The sequence below is a fragment of the Corvus kubaryi genome, unplaced genomic scaffold (genome assembly GCF_017639235.1).
Source record: "Corvus kubaryi isolate FWS band 111438036 unplaced genomic scaffold, C.kubaryi_AGA036_p1.0 split1-65, whole genome shotgun sequence".
Lineage (NCBI taxonomy): Eukaryota > Metazoa > Chordata > Aves > Passeriformes > Corvidae > Corvus > Corvus kubaryi.
The window spans coordinates 2,109,392-2,128,112 of NW_024582080.1; the positions used below are offsets into that span (position 1 = coordinate 2,109,392).

At 39.6% G+C, this 18,721-nt stretch overlaps 1 protein-coding gene across 2 annotated transcripts in view; it reads right to left on the reverse strand.

Moving 5' to 3' along the window:
* Positions 1–18,087, reverse strand: part of INTS6 (integrator complex subunit 6) — a 40,895-nt gene extending 22,808 nt beyond the window's left edge. Inside the window, exons 1-5 of one of the 2 annotated variants that reach the window (XM_042014322.1) lie at positions 18,009–18,087; positions 17,527–17,687; positions 17,206–17,283; positions 16,338–16,487; positions 899–988 (exon numbers count right to left, since the gene is read on the reverse strand). In XM_042014322.1, the coding sequence (XP_041870256.1) occupies positions 899–988; positions 16,338–16,487; positions 17,206–17,283; positions 17,527–17,637 (429 nt within the window). In that variant the 5' untranslated portion in view covers positions 17,638–17,687; positions 18,009–18,087. Of the gene's footprint in view, positions 1–898; positions 989–16,337; positions 16,488–17,205; positions 17,284–17,526; positions 17,958–18,008 lie in introns of those variants that run through there. The other variant, XM_042014323.1, reaches the window with a different exon arrangement.
* Between the last annotated feature and the right edge of the window lie 634 nt (positions 18,088–18,721).

Here is an 18,721-nt window from a genome sequence, read left to right on the forward strand (position 1 = left end):
GGAGAAATCTGAGTCACTAATGAACAGCAAAGTACAAGTTAATCTGTACAGTCAAATGTGGTGCAGCACAGGCACAAGTCTACATTCTCCCCTTAAGTTTTAAAATGGAGTTTTGGATATTAACCTTTTCCCTGAAAAGGGAATGAGCTTAGGCATTTGCTGTAGTTTGTTTTGGTTGGTTTTTTTTTTTTTTTTTTTTTTTACTATGGGCACTGAGCTGGCCAGACCAATCCTATCCCTTGTGACCACTTTCATCTTTTTAAGGAAAGAATTCAAAATGGCCAGTGAGTTAAAATAGTTAAAATAGTTCAGTGCCTCAGCATTTGCTATACCTCTAAGTTAGCCAGATGTCTGAGTGGGTACTCCAGTATATTCAGATCTCAATTTTAAACTGCTCTACAGATTCGATTTGGAATATATTTCTTCAGTTCTTATCTTGAATTATAAGGACTACTGATTTGATTATAATCTTTTTAAGAACTCAGTGTGAGAGTAGTACATGTTTCACATACTCCCTAGTGGCCGCATCCTTTGGGAAATCACTACTTTAACTTGGGTCTGTACATAAAGAACTTATATCAAAACCAATTAAAGACATACATACTTTACAGAAATCAATTCCTTCTGCTAACATTTGAAAAACCATGAATTCCCTAGACAGAAATAACAAACTCATTCTACTAAACAGATCAACAGTTGTACCACAGGTTTCTGTTGCATGAGGTAAGGAAAAAGTTATTTGTTTTTCTGTAATGCTATTGCATAAAATTACTTCAAAACACAAGGAAGTTTAAGCTATTGATGAGCATTATTCTGAGGAATACACTCGTACTGTAAACAATATCAATGTTTAAATAATGTTTAGTACACATCACTGTAACCAGAGGTTAGATCTTACCTCTTCCTGTATCCCACTGGTAGTAGTTAATTTACTTCCATCAGTAACTGTTATAATTATTGCTGGCTCCAGAAAAAAAGGGTTTCGTCCCTAAGGGAAAAAAAGTAGTTTTACTTAAAATGATGTAACAAACTCTGTTCAGTCATTAAATAGCCACTGATATCCACCAACAAAACAACAAAGCTCGAGGTATTTGTTCTCGTGTACTGCATAGTACAGCACAATGGGTTTCTGAGCCTTTTTACAGTCAGAACATGGAAAGCTAGACATTTAGCATGTCTGTATTCAATGAATGCATACAGAAACACAGCAACAATGGTTAACAGGACTTCAAGAATAATGCTTGCTGAAGTAGTCTGACTAACTAGCAGCTGTTTAGAGAAACAACCATCTCTTCAAAAGATACTTCCAATTCCCCCTATTCCAAGGTTTTGTGTGATTTAATTACTGTGTCTCCAAGTAAAGTATTTGCATAGTATCTTGTGATCATGACCCCTGGGTTAAAAATTAACACTCTGTGTATTAAGACTGATATAAATAGCAGCAGTTCCATTCTGATCAAAGTGCTTCAACATGCATGCAAAATCTACTTTCCATATGTACCATTTAAGACAAAAACATATACAAGGTAAGATATTCTAGGATCCCACCAAGACATGCACCTAGCCTAGCTGTAGCAAAAACTTGAGGTCAGTTATTGGTATTTCCTTTATCTACTGCCAGTATTCTAGGAGCTTTCTCTGCCTCCTGAAACAGAATTCCAAAGAATTCCATGGACATGTCAACTCCAAGCTCAGGTACCACATTTAACTCTACCTAGGGTTAATAAAGGACTGAATAAAAGTCACCAAAATAAAGATTTTTTTTTTTTTTTGTAGGTCCTATTTTCCTTCTCTTGCTAATCTCAAGGACTTTTTTTCTTCTTCAGGAAACTAAGAAAAATGTAACTAAACCCAGAGTCTAATTCTGCTTATAAAGATAAACTATCTCATGAATGCTTATGATTTACTCTAAAAATATGGGGAGAGAATTAATAGGTTTTAGAAGATCTTTTAAACCCATTTTTAGAACCCATTCAATATAAAAGATCATCTACTGGTTTTGTGCTTCAAACAGAACTATTACTTAATCTGAAATATATTTGGTGAAGGGTATCCAGTTTGATTACTGTGGCAACACCACATTTATAGTAGTCAATATATTCTCAAACCTTAGTGAAAAAAATGTTTAAAATTATTTTCAAATAGCAATCTATTACATACTATTACTACAAAAAATAAGCAAAACTCATTAAAACAAAGATCAATCTCTCCCATAAAAGCCAAGCTACTTTGTATTTTAATTTAAACAATTACTCAAAAGATTTAAGGACTCTCAAAACACTCAATTTTAATTAAACTAATTTCCTAAGAATATTTAGCCTTATTTCATTCTTAACAGCTACAGTATGTTTTTCTGCCAACTAATAGTTTACCATAACTGCAAAACATCAGCTGAAAGCTAATTACATTGCACTGAAATAATACAGAAAGCAGGGTTTGTAAATAGATATTCTCATGAATACTGACCATAAAAATACTTGAACCCTATTGCTAAGAAATTATTGTAGAAAGGAATTGACAGCTGATAAAAATAAAATTTTAGTTTTAGAATGTCATAAGCAATGCTCTTTAAGTTAATATTCTGATGCAATTTGAGTATTAAAATTTTCATCTCTGGCAACACCTTTTACCTGGATATACTCATTATCTTGAAAAACTTTTTTTTATTCCTTAACTATACTTTGTCTCAATTTTACCCATCTGAAGTTTAAGCCTTAAACAGTTTGGTCTCAGAATGATTATGAAATTATAAGGAAGGAAACAAGAGTTGCTGAGCTTGAGCTCCCTACAAAACATGTCTGAGGGAGAAATGTCTTCATCCTCAGTCTACTTTTTATAATATCACAAGCATTTTACCTATACAAAGGACAGTCACTGACGTACTAAGAATCAACTTGTGTTCACAAACATAATTAAAATGTATCAAGGAAGAATTCCAGTAAAAATGCCTATTACTGAGATTTACTGGTTTTGACTAAAAATTTCCATGTCATTAATTTTTAATGACCACCACTGACTCTTCTGACCCTGCTCCTCACCTTAGTTATACAAAGGCATTCAAAACCAGTATTAAGTCAAGTATTCCTCTAAGAAAACCCCCGCTTATTTATGTAAGCTCTGAACAGTGAGATGTGACAAAATTAAATTCCAGAAGACTTACCAATTCTTTTAACTAAACTGCAGCAGTTTTGTCAACATCAGTTGAGAATTTTATTTCAATCTAAATAACCTAATTCCACAGTAATCAAATTACTTTCTATTTATCTTCCCCTAGAAATACACTTTAAAAAAATCCACTTCATATTTACACATCTTAGAAATATGATATTCTCCTAAATACATAGCAACACCATTGACTGTAAATGCATAGGTAATTAATTCAGTCCAGCCCAATTATTTTGGATATGCAGAGAAACAATGAGTGACAGAGCACACTACCAGCTCTTTGGCAACTTAGAGGTACACTGCAATGCACTGGAAAGCATCTCAGGATAACAAGGTATAAATAATAATAAGCCTGCTTACAACTTACTCCAATAACTAGCTAACCAGCATGAGGTTTTATTTATTTCAGAAGCAAAATCTTTTCAACACACTTCTTTTCCTTCTGAAAGTTTGTAGCAGAGGCAAAAAAAGGAAGAAGCACCTAAGGTTTTAATGGCTGACCACCCTGTAACAAGGTCCAAGGAAGATTTTTTCATTCACCTACAATCTGCCTTTTCAAGGACAGATATGCACCAAGGGGAAAAAAAAAAAAAAAAACACACAGACTTCTTTTGGAAACAAAGTTACTTAAAACTCAGCATCAATACCAGGGAAAGCTTGCTTGGCTAAAAAGGAACAAGCAAGAGATTCAAAGCCTTAAACTAACTTGTTACACAACACTTCCATTGGAACAATTTGACAGCTTCATGACTGTTCCAAAACACAAAGCAACTCAGTTGTGTTGGTTGTCTTTTCCTTAGTCTCCAGCTGAAGCAGCTCTGTGCTCAAATAACACATAAATACAGAACACCACTAAGCTACACACCACTCACAACAGGTTACAGTAAGAGGCATCCCATGCCATCCCAGCTTGTGTGCTCAGCTTGTGCTCTCCGAGGGAGCCTCACATCAAGTCAGGAGTGTATCAAATTATCAAGACACATTATTGCCTGGTTAAGGCTCTCACAACTAAGAGCTCATTTCCACTAGCAAGCAAGCTTAGCATCAAGTTTCAGCATGGCTAATTAATACACGCATGACTTTTTTCCTTCTTCCAAGTGTACAGGTAAAGCAGTTCAAGAGCTATTGTGATCTTTACATATGCAAGTATACAATATTACACATGCAGGAAGAAAAGATTAATTTAATACTACTGTTATCTCAAAGAACACATTTAAATATTAATTTCAGAGTCAGAAGTGTTGAAAAACTGAAGAAATAGATGAGGTAGAAATGTGACCAAAACACATCAAATCAGAGACTATAAATGACACAACAAGCAACTACTACAAAAGTATTTAGTAGTACAGAAACTTCATGCCCAAGAAAGGCTGGAAGCTGAAAATAGACATGAACTGAAGTGCATATTTTTTAACAGAACATATCACGAGGAACTGGAAAAAAAGCATTTTGAGATCACGACAAGTGTCTAAAAGGTACACTTTCATTTCAGTAAATCATAAAACTTGGCAAGCTGTATTGCACATCTATCTCCCATTATCACAGCAGAGCCTTTTCATTTTCAGAAGTATCAGCCCTAACTGTCAGTAAATTTAGACATCTGACCAGGAAATACAAAACTGCAATATCAATTTTTGAATTCAATCTTTGTTTTTTATAATTTAGGTCAAGAGTCTCACAAATGCTCGTGAGAATCTGTGAGCAACCATTGTCCAAAAACAACAGCTTAAAATGAAATCTAAAAGAATGACAAAAATTATTAGCTTTAAAGCTATTTTTAAACTGATAAACAGCTTTTAAAAAATACTGAAATATTGAGCTTGAATTTCAAACTAAAACAGACGGTCCAAATCCATCATGGTTTTCACTTTCTGTTTCTTAGAAACTTCAGTTACGCTTTAGTAAAATCAGGAAATGTCTAAGACATTAACATTTATTAGAGACTTTCCCCTTCATTGCTCAAGGCAGAACACAATCAGTCAAGTACACAGAGGTATTTAACAACTGTTCTGATCATCAGTTACATAAGAACTACAGCATGCTGTTCAACTTACTTCTCCCACTCACATTTTCAGCAGCTTTGACTATTTTCTATTACCCCCACAGAACTAATCAATATAGTTGGCAAGTGCTACAGAACCAACTGTATCATGCTTTCACACAATTGTTTCCCAAGTCACAAACACAGCTGAATACACTGGCATCACAACAGTATTTTAGTCAATTTATACCTAGTAATTAAACTTTACAAAAATTACTTTGCCTTTAAGGATTTTCAAATGAATGTAGACACACACCATGATCCTGCACATACATGTAATGCACTATAGGACTAGGGAATTAACATGCTTTCAACTTTGGTAGATTAGTAAATTCTTTCCTATTACTTGATAAGAAGCAAACTGTCTTTAAATGGAAGTTTTCCCAGATGAAGCTACTCTGCATATCATCTAATTAATATTTAGCACAAACACACCATGAAACTTTGATCTATCAGAACACAATGAAGAATATGCTGAGGGTGGGGGAGAGCAAGAAGGGTAGCCCAATTCTACTACAACATGTGCTTTGATAAATCTGACTTCTCACAGGATATGCCATAAGAGCACCATAATTCCGTGGCCAGACTGAAAAATACAGCACCTCTAAACTCCATCACAGTGTTATCTAAGTGACTGAACCTGCATGATAAAAATAACTTTGAAATTGTATTTATTTACTATAGCTGTTTTAGAAGTGAAATTGATTCCTTGAAGTGGAAGCACCTCAGTGTCAGAGAAACTCCTGGTTTTGGCCTGAATAAGCAAGAGCTGAAGAACATACTGGAATTCTGTACAGGCTTAAGATTTGACAAGATGGACTTCACAGACAAGGAAAGTTGCTAACTCGTCTGTCTTGCTGTCCATAAAGATTTCAATATGTTCCCTTGATGCTGTTGGTTATCCAATACGTAATACAGTTTTGCAGTGGTAGCAATTCTGTCTTAATAGGAGAAGATCAGATATTTGTACAGCAGATGTATTTCAAGATCACTTTCAGAAGTCACAGAAGAAAGTTCAGTGAGAACTACACCAACCAGTTTGAGTTTCAGACAGGATGTGTTCTGAAATATGTTAGTAAGATTTCAAGCCATAAAAGAAATTTTAATAAAAACCAGAAATCTCCTTTGATGCCTGATTAATGACAAAGATAACATCAGTCACAAAGAGAAATCTTATGAAACAACCTAATGAAAGCCCCATTCCAGAAATTACACTAATCTCCAAGAAAAATGCCCTGTGTTTTTCTGAAAGGGCTGCAGGACAGTAGGATGATTCTTACTATTAGAGCTAGTTCACACACACCTGCAGTATGGACAAGCATCCTGTATCATAATACTATAATCTTTTAGCTCTCCCTCCAGTACCCAGGAGGACTTGTGCTCTGTCTTTCCTTCACACTAGGCAGTTGGGAATACTACCTCACCCACAGACAGGTTTCAGAAAGAACACAGGTAAATTAATCACCTGCTAAAGATAATTTGAGAGATCCCCTTACTACAACCAAAAGAAGAGAACCCTATGTCTTAAGGGGAAAACAACTGCTATCAGAAATGCAGATGATAATAGCACATTTTAGAAGCCCAAAGTGTGGCCCCAAGAACTATAAAGATCTAGTTCCTCTGTATATATAACAGAGTGAGTAAAACCATCACATCTCTTCAACCAAGGGATGAGGGAAAGAAACAAGTTTAACAAATGCTTAATGAGTCTTGACTGAGCCCATGACAGTAACTGTACTATGAAAACACCAACTCTCAACACCACCAGTGATCCTCCCAAATTACAACTCCCATGGATTTTGCTGTAGTTTCAGCTGCATAAAAGCAACATTTATAAACCGGTATTTGGCCAAACCAGCCTATCAGAGAGTACCTCACCTAAGTAAACTTGTACTTTACTTTGCAATTGGAACACCAGCCAGCAGAGGGGGCAAAAGTTAATAAAATCTATCCTCATATGAGGTGATTTGAGTGACAAGATAAACCTGAGGCATGTTTTGTTGCATACTACCTGAAAACACACAGGAACAGGTTAATACCTCCTTTTTAAAACTATATATCTAAATACTCTAGATGTACTTGTATAAGTACAAATAAGAAGTAATCCATCAGTGAACTCTAATCTCTTAAAGCATGTTTAATCCAACAGTTGATTCATGGTTTCTAGACACCATGGAAGCACATACTATCATTCCACTACTCCCTTTTTTTGCTGGAGACTGCCCATCTTTGGGAGGCTCAGCCACAAACATTAAACTGTATTACAGACACATTCCCTTTGCTTTTGAAGTTAACTTCTCTCTCTCCCCCCTCCAGTATTCTATCTCAAATTATGTTGTCTTTTGGAGAAGACCTTAAAAACAGAGTTTTAAGAAGGCCCACTAGAATTTATCAAGGTCAGAATCCATGCTTCCATTAACTCACCATCTTTCCCCCTCCCCATAAAATGGAAAATGCTGTTCAAGCAGTAATGATTTCTCCTGCACTCATTCACACTCTGAAAGTCAACATAATGGCAATGATTTTACAGTAAGGATGGCTACCAAAAAATATCTTTCCTCCATGAGGCAGGATTACAAAACCTAAATTCAGCTGTCCTCCTCTATAGACTACAGCAAGGTTATTGTAGGCAAATTAATTTCCCATATTCTAGACAATTCTTTAGTTAGCTACATAACAAATACCTAAGAGTTACTACAATGCCTAAGACACGGGCTAGGCACAACTTCTTATTTGGAACACCTATGTAGGATTACAAGGCAGGTACATGGTTTTTGCTTCATTCCTTACTGGCACTACAGATTAGCAATAGATGAAATAATTTTTGCACACACAGTATTTGTACACACATTGGTTTGGTGGTATGAAGCTTTCTGGAACAAATTAAGTTGTAGACTTAAATAAAAAAAGAAATTAAACAAAATACATTTAGCATAAGGCTTTCAAAGCAGAACACAATTGTAACAGCAGACTTTTTCTAAAGCTGAGCCAGAGATCAAACTGCTCAGCGCATCAGTTACAGAACTAAGGGAGAATTCTTGAAACAACCATTATGTCCATAACACGAGCTACCTAAGTTCCATTTAAGAAAAGGAAATTTAAGGTGTTGAGGAAAATAAATAGGATGGAAGCAAGTAATTTGTTCCTTGGTATTTTGGACCTAAGTATTATCCCCAAAAATCTTTTTTAAAAGAGCCATTTACAACTTCAATTAACTACTGAACCTCCAAACATATAAACTAGCTGTGTCCAGTCAAACCTGTACAGCAAAAATCAAAGATCCAGTTAGATATCACTTCTATAATTAGAAATGCTAGAGACAAAACAGCTATCTGAATTGCACAAGAGACATCAAACCCATTTTCAAAAACAAAGTCACAGATATATCTAAGCATATCAGCTGCTTGCTTTGCTAAAGCTTGCAAGTTTGTGTTCTATAGGCAGTGATTTCATTGCACATCCATCCTGAAACATACCACAAGAAAATTCACTGTGCTTAGTATCATTTTTATAGATGCTCATAACTTTACACATTCTGGGTTTCCAAGTCTGGCACTAAATGTACTGCTTAAAGACTATTTAATTGCGCAACTTCAGTCATTTTGGAATTCTCTCAAAAAGTTTGTGCCAAGAACAAAACCAAAACTAACAGCAAGAAAACAAAAAAGGCAACTCAAAGCAGCCTGAAAATGAGTTTCAATGCAAGAATGGTTCATTTTGGAATACAAAATCTCCATATTGAGTAGTACACATGTGACAACAGAAGGCATGTGTCAAGGAAGCAGTTTAAAGGAATGATGAATACATAGCAGATTTACTAAGACATCAAACTTAAAACCTCAAGATACTTTCATGTCTTCATATGCCTAAATCAGAGAGGTCCCAACATTAGTAAGTCACAGTTTCAAAAACCACAGGTTAGTATATAGGCTTGTCCTGTTTCTTTCACTTAAGAACAAATTTAATTGAGTTTTAAATATCATATTATATAAGTGATAACTTCTTGATTAACTTGTAAGTGCTCCAGTTTAGGTGAGGTCCTTGGTAAGTTTCAAAAACAATTCAGTCCTTCAATCTTTCACAATTATGTGACAGTTTAAAAAAAAAAAAGCAAAACACGCACAGAACAGAGATTTTATATACAATAAAACTCAGCAAGTAACTAAACAGTGACAAACTGCATCGAAATGAATAGCAAAAGGCCACTAACATTTGAAACATTTAAGTACTGATGTGAGAGACATATTATAATCCCAGAAAGGGAAGAATCTTTTTCTTAAATTAAATTAACTACCTAAGCAGCAAAACCAACTGTGATTGCAACTTGTATCTTGTTTTTAAGCTAATGGAAATTTTAAGTTATAGAAAAAGACGCACCTTATTAGTTACTTGCAGATTAATAAATGAATCACTATTGGAATAATCTGAAATTGTATAATCAGCCAATAAGTTACAGGAGTTGTCCAAGTTATTTGCATGAACAATAGTACATGCAAGCTGCTAAAAACAGGTTGTATTTGAGCCTTTATAAACTTTTTCTAAGAAAAATAAAGTAACAATCCATACCAAACATAACTTTAAAGTCAGGTCCAAAGACTGAGTTTAAGATTATTTTGGCTATATTTCCTCAAATTTCTGAATGCTTTATTCCAAAAATAACTGACCTTGCCAAGCCCTGGATCAAGTCCCTAATTACAGCAGCCTTTCTGCTTCACAGCAAGGACTTTACATAGCTGATTCTGGCTCAGTCAGTGCAATTCACAGTTCTAAGCCAGGCCTCTGTTCTCCACATGCTGGACAAGGGTAACGTCCTACAGTTTCCAGCACACTAAGTAGAGGAAAAAAACCCAACCAAAAAACACAACATCAAGAAGAAAAGATAGGCCTGTATACAAAAATCTCCTCACATTTTAGGGGGTTAATAATCCAGAGTACTGACAAGCTGACTAAAATCAGCTGATTGACCTATGAACACAGAGCAATTCCTCAGAGTAATTTCCCCAAGACTCCCCCACAATTCCCTCCTGGAGTTTATCACAACAGCAGGATAAAACAGTTAGCTGTTTTAAACCAATTTTGAACCACTACAGGTCACAGGCCAGTTTATTAATCTCACTGACCAATCACTGATTTATTTTACTATATGGAGTCACACAACCTGAAGCAAGGTTGGCACAACTATGAACACACAAGAGGCCACAAGTTCCAGAGCAGGGATCTAGGCTGAGTACACCTTACATACAGATGCATACAATCAGGTTGGGATTCAAAGCTGGGAGGGCAGAATCATTGCAAGTGATGGCCACTTTTCACTCATTCTGTATACTGAGCATCAGAAAACAATATCAGTGCCCTATGAGTCCAATGACATTCTGTATTTCTTCAGTGTAGCTTGACAAAATGCAGTGTATTCAGACAATTTATGAATGAACATGTTATGGCACTGCCCCTTCCAAATCAGATTTGTTTAAATACTGAGCACTTCAAGATTCAAAGTGGTCAAAGCAAGTTCAGAACATGATGAAGTATCTTTTCTCTGCTACTGGAACAGACTACTGAGATTGTTTTCATTGGAAAAAATAAAGTGCTTCATGTAAGGTTGTTTCAAATTCTTTAAAAATACACTGGAATGGAACTAGACAAGTGATTTTTAAAACATTTAAGACTTTTGCTGAACTTTGTTGTGCTGGGAGGGCTGAAGGGCAAGCAGTTCCACCTCATAATGTAAAAAACCACTTCAACAGTGCCTGCTGTAGCTCTCACTAGAGGGTATTCTAAAACAAAACTAACTAAAAGTTTCAAAAGATGGCACATTTAAAGGTTATGGCCTAAAAGGTATAAATTCAAACCAGTATGCTTAATTTCACCACGCAGCAGATGGGAATGATTCATTTTTACCAGCACTTCACATACAGATCTTTGACATTAGCAGGCATATAGGTTTATATTAAATCCATTGCTATTTCACAGAAAACAGGAGACTGTGAGAAAGCCTCTCATATTTCTGCCTTTATTATGCTTACAATTGTAATGTTGTTTACTGCTGTCTGAAGTTCTCCCATTTGGTTTTCTTGGGGAAGGGGGGCAAAAAAAAAAAAAAAAAAAAAAAAAAAAAAAAAAAAGAGAGAGAGACCAGGAGAGCTACTCTAGAAGTACAAACCTCTGCCTCTACCAACATGAGAAGCAAACTGCATGTGCAGCTGTGCCAGCATGACAAAGCAGGAAATGCTAACCTAAACTTTGGTCCAAATTTGGAGGCACATGCAGCACAGGCCATTTCAGTGCAGTGTGTTATGATCTCACAATGTCAAGACAAAAGCCATACTCAAAGGATTTTGACTTTTGAGAGCAAAAAAATCCAGTAACAATCCTCAAAAGCCTCTTGGGAAAATAAAACTGCTCAACGATTTAAAGAAAACAGAACATATCACTGCAAAAGCATACTGTAGTCCATGTCAGGGAACAGTACTTCACATCTGTGATCGTTGTGGTTTTTATAAGCTCAGGAGAACCTAGACAAGCATATAAGCAAGTAGTCAGCCTAGAATGTGTGACTTAAAGCTGTCTTGTGCCTATCAAGTATGATTAGACACTATCTCCTAGGTATGCTATTTACTTGTATTTGGAATACCAGAGTATTTATGCCATTATGGCAAAGCACATTGAACTCTACAGACCAATGCCAAGTTTTACTGTGGGAACACATCAGCAATTCTGCTACTGTAGCTATAAATGGGTCTAAACATATATTCAGAGAGACCTATAAATTGGCAGTTAACCTAAAATTGTATTGTTTGATGGTCACACACAGCATGAAAAAGCACTCAGAAAAAAGTTATTTAAAAACAATGCCATCATATGCAGGATACCCTCCAACTTCCAGGTCAGAAATCGGTCATTCCAGCTCTGAGCGTATTTTTAAGTTCCCAACATATTCTTTATCAGTTGAATTCAATTTGAATTTTAGTTTTCCTCGAAATTTCTTAGTTATGCTTCTGTTCATATGTGAAACAATACAGAATAAAAGGCTTTCGGCAAGACTGCACACAGCCTGGTAAGTCACCCAAACAATGTTTCTTGTACTAATCTAAATCCAGGCAGCACCTTATTCATCATTGTGAATGAAAAATACCTATTCTAAGTGCGCTCGTATTAGACAAATTATAGTTGACTTTTCTGTTTCAAAACAACAAAGTTAGGGTGCTTTTGTTACATCAGATTTGTTTAAAAGTCAAACTCATCTCTAAGCCAGTTTTACCATAGCAGTAATAATTATGGTGCAGAAAAATATGTGCAAGATATTCCAGCAAGTTTAAAAAAACTCATAAAAAGCTTATAATATTGAAAAGTGCTGTTTCTATATGCAGGATTAAAGCAATTTCACCCTGAAAAAATTTGTAAAAATACTTTATCAACTCAACCACTTTGAAATCCACTCAGTTAAGTGTATTTTATCCTCTCAAACGTTATTCTATGCAATAGTGCTGAAAAAACAGTAAGAGACCATCATTACACAAATAACAAGCAACGTGGAACACATGGGGTATCAATAAATCCGAGTTTTAGCAATTTCAAGCATCCATCAGATTCCAGTTTTGGTGGTGCTACGTTGGTCCTTTGTATGTGACTATCAAAACACCACTGATAGTTATTTTACCTATCTCAGATTCAGTGCTTAATCTTAGAAACCTCACTACAAACTTCAAATAACTGAGGTTGATGGTTCATTTCAACCATTAGTTTACATTTTTACTCTGTTGTAACAGCAGCTACATTTTCAATGTTTTCTGTTTCCACAGAAACACATCTATCAGTTTTTAACCCCTGTATGAACTACAACAAGCTGCACACTTGCTACACTCTAAACTATTTGGTTAAATTGTGACTACTCACATCCTGCTGAACAAGCCACAGTTACAAGACCTAAGAGTGTATTTCAAGAAGACAAAACACCTGCCAGTAAAAGGCTTGGTATTTCTGACTACCTCAAACAATGGAGAAGCTGAACTGGAGAAAATAAAAAGTCAATTATCTAAGTGTAAACTGGGCTAATGAAGTACACCATTTTGTGTGATGTGACAGTAAGCCCTTACTGAACTTGGTGCATTTAAACTGCTTTGTTCCTGGAGACATCCAAATCCTGTATTTTTTCCTAAGCTCTCCATAAAAATGCAGAAGGTGAAAAGGATCACTATTTTTAGTGAATGCTAAAAGCTGACACCTTATTTGAAGGTTTATTCTTCTGCTATCATAATCATCACAAAAAGCATACTAAGGGGGGAAAAAACTATTATTGGATTCAAGCAGCATACTACTGAATTTATCAATCTAAAAGTGCTGCTTAAAATGCCACCTTAAAACGTGTACTTTCCAAAAACATTTTTTCTTGGCAAAAGCCTTCAAAACAATTGGATCTAGCAACCTCTCAGTAAGACACAGCATTTACAAAGCCGTACCATAGCATTTACATCAGAAATAGCTTATGAAGAAATCTTCCAGGCCCTTGACAATCTAAGTATGTTGACAGTGTCCTTTATGATCTAAATGTGAGATCCTGGGGCCAGCTGATCTCACGGTAACTCAATCTTTACGAGTAACTAAGTCAGTACTTATTTGCTTAAAGAGTAATATGATAAACACTCATAAGAAAAATCCAAACATTAAAGTTGCAATAAAATACGAGATTTTGTTGGAGATTTTCCCCAACTCCAGAATGACCATTCAGCCATCATTCTTGTTCAGAAGGTCAGCTGATGGAGAACTCTGGTTAACTTTGAAAGAAATCAAGTATAGTGAGTTACTCTGCCATTTAACCAAACAGCTCATACTCAGCAGGGGCACAGGATATCACGCTGGTGGAGACACAACCAGACAATCCCATCAGGCTTGTATCATGTCTTGTCATTTGCATGTGTGAGCAAAATCTGTTTTACAAGTCATTTTTGTGTAACAAGTGGATCTTAGCAAGTATCTTAGAAGCTTGTCAATACATCAAAATACAAGCACAACAGTCAAAAGATTTTTAGCCAGAGAAATTTCCCACAAAAGAAGATTAATAACAGTTTGGATTTTATTACATAATACCACACCTAAGATGGTTGCTTTTTTGTAAAATTATCTTCTCTTACTCTGACATACTCAGTCTTCAAGTATCTGCCCCTTAAATTTCAGTTAACTACCAATTTATGGTCTTAATATTCGCAGTTGCTTTAGAAAAAAGTTAATCAGCAATTTATGTTCTGAGTGAAAACTATTTCAAATGCAACTGAGCATTCTGACCACTTTCATTTTCCTGATTTTTTAAGTTTCTCATGCCATGTACAGTTAAATATCTGTTTGTCTGGAGTATATTTTAGGTGGTAGACAAGAACAACAGGAAGATGAGGATAACAAGACATGGTTTTAAAGACCAGTGTGAAGTTGAGGACAATTAGGTGCCCCAGATCTCATCCTGCAAATGCCGAAGGGTCAGTTAAGTGTTGTGGAATTTATTTTTAAAATTTATTTTTAAAAATTAATTTAAAAATTAAAAATTATTTTTAAAAATAGACAAAATGGGAATCTTTGACTTCAGCAGCAGATGACCTACCACTTGCAATACATCCATGTATTTTTGCAGATGCTAAAAAGGGCTAGAATTTCTGTTTAGTCACCTGACTGCCCATGCAAATACCTCTTCAACAGCCAGCTCCACGTGTGGGATGGAGCAAAAACTGCATAAATGAGGATGGGTTCAAGCCCAGAGACTTACAACCAAAACGGATCAGACAAAGAAAAAGTCATTGCTTCACAGACAAAAGAGCAGCTATTGCAGTAATGAACACTACTAGTGAGTCAAAATAGTCATGACAACTCAACTGCCCACTTGAGTAGTTGAGCACAGCTGGTTCACCTAGAGCAAATTATTTGACATGGGTTTAATTAGAATAATTATCAGTAGCAATGGGAAAGAGCAAATAGTTTGTGTATGTGCCTACAGGGTTTAAGTGTTCAAGAAAGATTCATACAGCTCCTGTAAAACACCAGAAAAATGGGAGACTTATACACAGATGTATGAGGACAGCAGATGGTAATAGAAAAAAAACCCCATGTGTGAACTAGCACTTTTTTAAAGTTTCATCACTAAACAGGCATTTTAAAAATGTTTAGGCTCACTTGATCATCTCATGGCAAAGCCATACAATGCAGCATGAAACTTCCTTCACAAACAAATAGGGCATGTTATCACAAACTCAGACTGGAAAGAGTTGGGGGGAGGAACAGGGACTTATGTTCACAAGCATATTCCCATGTTAAATACCAGAGTGGTACTAAGTACTAATCCTCAGATAGTGGACAAAGCATTACATGAGAATAACAAACAAAAAGGGGAGATTCAAGTTAGTATGTCCCACATGAAAAGTGCATTATATACTTTGACCAACACTAGTACCATCCTTCAAGTAAAACAAATCCAGGCTTTGATCCAGCACCAGAAAGAACTGAGTCCTAATGCACACATTTAACCTACAACTTCTGTATTTTAGCAGCTCATACTAAGGAGCATGAGAAGGCTGGCCCACATCAAAAAAGTCCTGTTTTAAAGGGATAGTTGCAATAGAGATTAAAAAAGCACAGTTTCTCAAGGTTCTGATATAAGAGGCAGGTTTATAAAAATACACTTATGCAGAGAAATGTTGCAGTAAACTCACTGGAAAGAAAGTGTTTTGAAAAAGTTGTGCTCCTTCCAGTACTTTTGGATATGCAGTGTTGTTAGAAAAATGGCTCATCTCCCAAATTGTTCAGCACTGTATAGAGAAAGCAAAGTTTTCATAACCCTATCAGGCTTGCCAGCTAAGGTACTGAACATAGACTTGACAAAAATAAAAAAATTGAACTGAGAAGGTCAACTTGGAGGCTACATCACAGCTTAAAAACTGAGGAATGACTGAAATGAAAACAAAAAAAGTAAGCTGGGTACAAAACTATAGTCACTGACTGTATTTCTTCAAGCTAGCTGAGCTCTGCTTACTTTTGAAGAAGGCCCCATATTGAATATTCCGTGAAGATGCCACTTTTGGACAACTAGCTAATTGCTGTCTCTGGGAAGTTTGTGTCTTAAGATTTTTCCACCTAGTAATAGTCAACCTACCTGCCCATAGTTGTCTATGCCAGTTACTAATCTATTTAAGTTTAATAAATCAAAAGCTGTCCTTAGGGACTGGCCAAGAGTCGTAAGTCCTTCAGCTTGAAGGTTTTTCAGTTCATTCATAAACGTTGCATGATTTTCCTTCCAGCCAGCCTGCAAAGAGAAACATGAGAAGATTTATTCTGCAGATACGAGTTTTGCTTTCCTGTTAGGCTACAAAGAGCCTTCCCTGCTGCATGCAGCTCACTAGAAATGCTAACAAAACACCTCAGAAGTTAGTAGTATTTGATGTTGCTCCAAAGAGCCTGAAATGATGCACTTCTCTTAAACCATAGAACTCCCCATTTATCAAACGAGCATTTTTGCTTTGTCCCCCAGGACAAATTTCTTTGAGGACACCGGTGCCCAAACCTCAGAACTATTTACATCACCCTCCCAGATGGAAGCCAACTGCGCTTGTGAAGCGACCTCCAACAGGTTCACCGTCCTGTGTCATGTGGACCCACCGCCCCCTTCCCCCGCGCGGTGCGTCCCGCCCCCGCCACGACGGGGCCAGGGAAGTGCCGTCCCCTTCCGAGTCCGGGGCTCTCCGGGTTGAAGTCGGTCCTTCCCCTGGCTCGCCCCTGCCAAGCCGAACTCTCCTTGGAGTTGCTGTCACTTCTCCCAACTTGAATAAATATCCCCCACAGTTCATTGCTGCTCGCACACACCGCACAGGGGAAAAGCGTCGGCCATGTTGATGTCAGCGCCGCCGCCGCCGGAGCCCGAGTGTGCCGCGCTCCCCCGGACCGCCGGCAGCCGGGGCGAGGCGGGCGGGGGGCGGACGGGCCGGAAGGAGGCCGGGGAGGAGGGGGGGGTGAGCGGGGGTTACCTTGATAGCGTAGGGAGGCTCCTCGAAGGTGACCAGCATGTACCTGTCTCCCCTGCTGGCCGGGTCCCGGGCTCGGAGCTGCGGCGCGGGGGACAAAGCAAAGGGTGAGCCGAGAGGCGGCGCCGCCGCCGGAGCCCCCCGGCTCGGCCCGGCCCTCCCCGCCCTCCCTCCCCGCACATACACGCACTCTCTCGCTCTCTCCCGCCCGCCCTCGCCCCGCGCCCCCGGCCCAGGCAGCCCCCCGCTCCCTGCCGCCCCCTCCCCGCGCAGTCACTCTCGCTCGCTCTCTCTCGCCTCCTCTCGCAAGGCAGAGCCCGGTACCTTCATGAAAGTCTCTACAGCGCCTTTGGCTATGTCCAGATAGGTGGTGCCCAGATGGGTGCGCTGGTTCATGGAGGCGGACGTGTCTATCAGGAAGAGTAAGATGGGCATAGTGCGGAGGGGCCGGCGGCCGGGCGGCTACATGGACAGCGGGCGGGGGGCTGAAGGGAGAACCGTGGGGGGGAGGTGAGGGGAAGGAGGGGAGAGAGAGAAGACGGGGGACGGGAGAGGAGTAAGTGGCTGTGAGTGCTGTGCACGGGGAAGGGCGCCTCCCCGCTGCCCCTCTGCCGAGGCGGGGGGGAAGGGGGGGCAGCCCTGCCTGCCCTGCCCTCCTTTGTGTGAGGGGCCTGCTCAGCCCAACACAGGCTGGTTTATGAGGGAGAGGCGGATAGGGCTGCGCTGCTGGCTAACCTTCCCCCCACCACCACCTTCCTCCTCCTCCTCCACCGCCGCCCGCCCTCCCCTCCCCCTGTTGATGTTACTCAGAAGTTTCAGGCGGAGCAGCCGCGGCCCCGCCGCCCCAGCACTTTCTCGCTCTGACTGAGGCGCTTCCTCGCTCGCCGCCCGCTTTTAAGGCAGCCTGGGTAGGTCGGGCCCACCCCTCAAGGACACGTCCCCATCCCACGTGATGGTCTCCCGGCTCCGCCATAGGACCCCGGAACCCCTCATTAGCATATTCAAATCGGCGGGGCGGGGCGGCGGGGTGCGGGGGCGGTGGGGGCGCGCCGGCGCAGCCGCGGGCGGGGGGGCGGCCGGCCGGGGGACACGGGGCAGGGCGGGGAGCGCCGGCTCTCGCAGGGATGCGCTCCGTGGACGCGCTCCAGGAGCCAGGGATGTGGAGGGGCAGCGCGGGCGGGACGGGAGGGACGGACGGGGAGAGGGATCTGTCGCCGCCGCCCCTCTCCCTGAGCTATTTCGAGAGCTGCGGGGTGACGCGTCCCTCAGGGGCAGCGCCCTGCCCGACCCGCCCGCGCGGGGAGGGCGGCAGGGTGGCCCCTGGGGAGCGCCGGGCGGGCCGGGCCGGGCCGGGTCGGGTCGGGCCGGGGCGGTGACTCCGGCGCTGGCGGTTTGTCGCCGCCGGGAGCGGCGGGTGAGTCACGGGGGTGGGGAGGGAGGAGGGAGGGAAGAGGGCGGGCGCTACCCCCCGCCCCGTCTCCGGGTGCTGCCGCTCTCCTTGAGGCTGCGGGAAGGTCCC